Genomic DNA, 3,978 nt, shown 5'->3' with positions numbered 1-3,978 from the left:
CACCTACTTTATTTGTTGACATATTTTCCCACATGTACTTGCTTATGCATGAAATCCAAGGTGGTTGAGGTCACCAAATAACCTGTTGGTCCTTGCAAATCATCAGAGTGTACATTCCGTACATGAAAATGATGGTTTGTATTGTGGATGAATACAAACAAGATGTGTAGCCCTTTAAGGAGCATCAAAGAAAGGTCATGAGAAATAAACATGTTTCACTTTGATATCACTGATGATGAAAAGCATTTTAAAGGTAAATATAAATATGTGAATATTGTCCAAATAATTGAAAAACAAAACACCCATGAAAATAATATATATCTTTAATATAGTATTAATTCTTCACTTTAGAAAGACATCTATTTACAGACAGGAGAATCTAGTACACTTTAAATGTCTCAAAATTGACTTTTTTTGTGAATAAAAATGACAATTCTTGCATACCACAAACACAGCAAATCTTCTGGAAATATTATTAATTAATTGTAATGACTTAATAAAAATTAATTATTAATATAATATTGATGAATTCAGTGTTTTTTGGTGAAATAATGTAGAAAATTGTTCTTCAAGTAATACTTTAGTAAGGGAGTGTAAAAATAAATTCAAAAAAATTGTAATAATCCATATTAATATGATCATTATTAATAGTTTCATTTTTTCCACCAATTAAAAAATGAACATTTTGCTTATTTTTTGGTATGAAATCATAGTAAATGATCTCCATTATAGGCTCTTACCTGTCTTAATCCCAGGGTCAATTAGGCTGGGATTAAGTGGAATAAAAAGACAGATTTATGAAAGGTTTGCATGTGGCTTCTCTCCAGAATGTGAAAGCGTAGCAGCGGTTGAATGTCCATCAGGTACGTTTAATAAAGTTGGAGCTGCTCTTAACGACATAGCGACACGATGGATGGGACCGCCTGTGTCGCTAGAGGTCGTGTTTTCTGACCGGTGAGTAGAAAAAAAGCGAGCAGTCGCTATAAAAATAGACTCAGAGTTGCGTTCATGTTAGTAAAACAGAACGTCTTCACTTCCAGTTGAACGTTCGGCCCACCAGCTCAAAGAACTTCCTGTTGGGTTCCTGGAAGAAATGGTAGAGTTTCTGCAGGATGGCGGGGGCCACGCGGGGGTGGGCCCTGCCCTTGGAGTCGTGCAAGCAGCGCTCCCGCCCGTGCTCCCTCAAACAGTAGAATCCCTTGGTCTTATTGAAGTAGAAGTTAGAGGCGCTGATCTGCGGCTCCAACCTCAGGAAGCGCTCCACTTTCTTCATTTCGGGCAGGGGGTCCCGGATGAGGCGGTCGCCGTCCACCACGTGGATGCTCTCCAGCGGGAAGTAGCGCAGCCAGTTCTGCATGTGCACGTAGTACAGGCTTCGGTTGAGCGCCTTGTAGCCCAGGTTGACCTTCCCGTCCTTCACCAGCACCGCTTCGATGGGTTGGTAGCGCTTGTGCTTCTGGAGACGGTTGTAGAAGACCTGCGTGTAGTCCGACAGCACCCTCTCCGTGGGGTCCCTGAGGATGAGCAGCAACTTGGCGCCCGGGTCCATTTGGTGGATGCGCTCGGGGACTTTGGCGGAGGTGAAGTAGGCGGGCGTCTTCTCCACCGTGAGCTGGTCGGGGAAGGCGAAGGGCATCTGGCTGCGGTACCAAGACAAGCCTTTCTGGAAGTGGATCTCCCAGTCGAAGAAGTGGACCTCGTTCTGGGCCGCCGCCACCCCCCTGTGCAGACTCAGCATCTCGATGAGCGCCCGCGTGCCGCCTTTCCTCACGCCAATGATGATGATCCGTGGGAGCTGCTGCGCTGTCCCGTTGGGGTGGACGGCGGTGCCGTTATCCGCCTGCGGCGACCAAGTGGGCAGCTGCCACTCCGGGGCCCCCGAGGAAGGGACGGTGGGGGACTGCATGGCAAAGAGCAGCAGCCCGAGGAGCAGGGCCGCCATGACCGAGGTCCTGACCCTGGAGGATTTCAGCCTGGCGTGAGGGCCAAGACTGGAGCCCACATTGAAACTGGAAAATCGAGAAAAAACACCAAACGTCACCTCGTTAGTAAGAAAACAACACAATCCACCAAACGCTTCCAAAGTCAAAGTAAGTCATTCATAAGTAATAAGTCATAATAAATAATAATAATAAAACATTCATTTCTGCCTGTCAATATCTGTACGATGATTTCATCGTACAGGGAAGTACAATTTACTACAATTCTAATCATGAATATGTTTACATTTTATGTCTAGCTAGCAATAATATTTCCAAAAAAATTACACAAAAGTATAAGAAAGTACAATTACATGACATAATGTAACAAAATAAACATAATTAGAAAATTATATATGAAATATATTTATTATAAATAATGAAAATGACTAATCACTAGTCAAATCATAAATGTTTATAAACATTTATATCCAAAACTGTGATAAGTATTATAAACAATAGCTATAAAAGTGTAATGAAGTGAAATTAGTTATGAATATGTTTTACATTCCTTTTTTTCTTTTTCTTTCTTCAACATCTGTACATTATTTATTTATTATTTATTTTTTTTATTTTTTTAATTCTTTCTTCTTTCTTTTAAGGAGTGGAGTTCATTTCATTGTATCATCTGCTGTGGTCTGACAATGGCCCCACGGCCCCACTTTGGACACCCCAAAGTTATGAATATGTTTTACAATATATTTTTTTCTTTTTTTCTTTTTCTTTCTTCAACATCTGTACATTATTATTATTTTTTTTTATTAAAAAAATTCTTTCTTCTTTCTTTTAAGGAGTGGAGTTCATTTCATTGTATCATCTGCTGCGGTCTGAAAATGGCCCCACGGCCCCACTTTGGACACCCCAAAGTTATGAATATGTTTTACAATATATTTTTTTCTTTTTTTCTTTTTCTTTCTTCAACATCTGTACATTATTTTTTTTAATTTTTTTTATTAAAAAAATTCTTTCTTCTTTCTTTTAAGGAGTGGAGTTCATTTTCTTTGTATCATCTGCTGCGGTCTGAAAATGGCCCCACGGCCCCACTTTGGACACCCCAAAGTTATGAATATGTTTTACAATAATTGTAACAATAAGCCTGCCAACATTGATCTCCATGCAGAGTGATATTAACATCATAAACATCATATGCTGCATGCATTTACATGAAACAAGAAATAATCCTACCTTTTTTTCTACTTGGTCTACTGTAGTCCACACGTCCTGCTCTTCATGTGGAGCATCCACACTTCCTCTCGTCCAAAAAGCTCCACTTATTGCTGTGGATGCTGTGGATGCTGTGGATGCTGTGGACGCTGTGGACGCTGTGGATGTTCACCACGAGCACAGCGGGAGAGAGAAGGAGGCAACGCTGACAGGGAGACAGAAGGAGCCTCCACCTCCTCCTCCTCCGAGCGGCCAAGTGTCCGCTTCTCCTCCTTGGGGTTCTTTAGGAAGCTTTTTTTCTTCTTCTTGTACGCCTACATGGTGGCCACGCCCCCTCCTGACTCACCGTGACGTCACGGTATGTGACTGGAGAACATTGCTGGCATGTGGGGCACGCAGCAGGAACACGCGCTTGGATACTATTGAATATTATTAGGTATATTGTACTATATTATTCATATTATGGATATATAAAATAATAATCATATGTGTTTATTCTCTTTCTGTTCCCTTGACCACTGCTGTGTTTGGCACAGAGTGGGTGAGAGACACTTCACAAAATGAGACAAAATAATACATGGAGAAAAGTTCATTAGATATTATATTATTGGACTGGTTGCCAGCCAATCAGAGGGCACATTACACACACACACACACACACACATATATATATATACACATTATAATTAAACAAAAATTTTTTGAAAATAAATATTAAAAAGAAACAATCCGCAATCTGCATCTTTTGATTTTTTTATTTGTCCACATCAGTTAAAAATTAAAAATTGTAAAAAAAAAAAATCCTGCAAATCTAGTGGTTGAAAATCATCTTTAG

General features: G+C 40.2%; 1 protein-coding gene across 1 annotated transcript; it reads right to left on the bottom strand.

The window, feature by feature from the left end:
- Window positions 1-255: 255 nt before the first annotated feature.
- hs3st1 (heparan sulfate (glucosamine) 3-O-sulfotransferase 1) lies at window positions 256-3,634 on the bottom strand. Its single transcript, XM_078788574.1, has 2 exons — window positions 3,165-3,634; window positions 256-2,009 (listed from the first exon to the last, which is right to left on the bottom strand). Exon 2 carries the CDS (start codon window positions 1,940-1,942, stop codon window positions 1,031-1,033), a length of 912 nt encoding a protein of 303 aa, XP_078644700.1. The 5' UTR covers window positions 1,943-2,009; window positions 3,165-3,634; the 3' UTR covers window positions 256-1,030.
- Between the last annotated feature and the right edge of the window lie 344 nt (window positions 3,635-3,978).

This window comes from Doryrhamphus excisus, linkage group LG23, assembly GCF_037039965.1.
Source record: "Doryrhamphus excisus strain RoL-2023G ecotype Guam linkage group LG23, RoL_Dexc_Guam_v1.1, whole genome shotgun sequence".
In the NCBI taxonomy this organism is placed as follows: Eukaryota; Metazoa; Chordata; class Actinopteri; order Syngnathiformes; family Syngnathidae; genus Doryrhamphus; species Doryrhamphus excisus.
The sequence above is the reverse complement of the archived record's forward strand: the minus strand, read 5'-3'. Positions and strand labels throughout refer to the sequence as shown.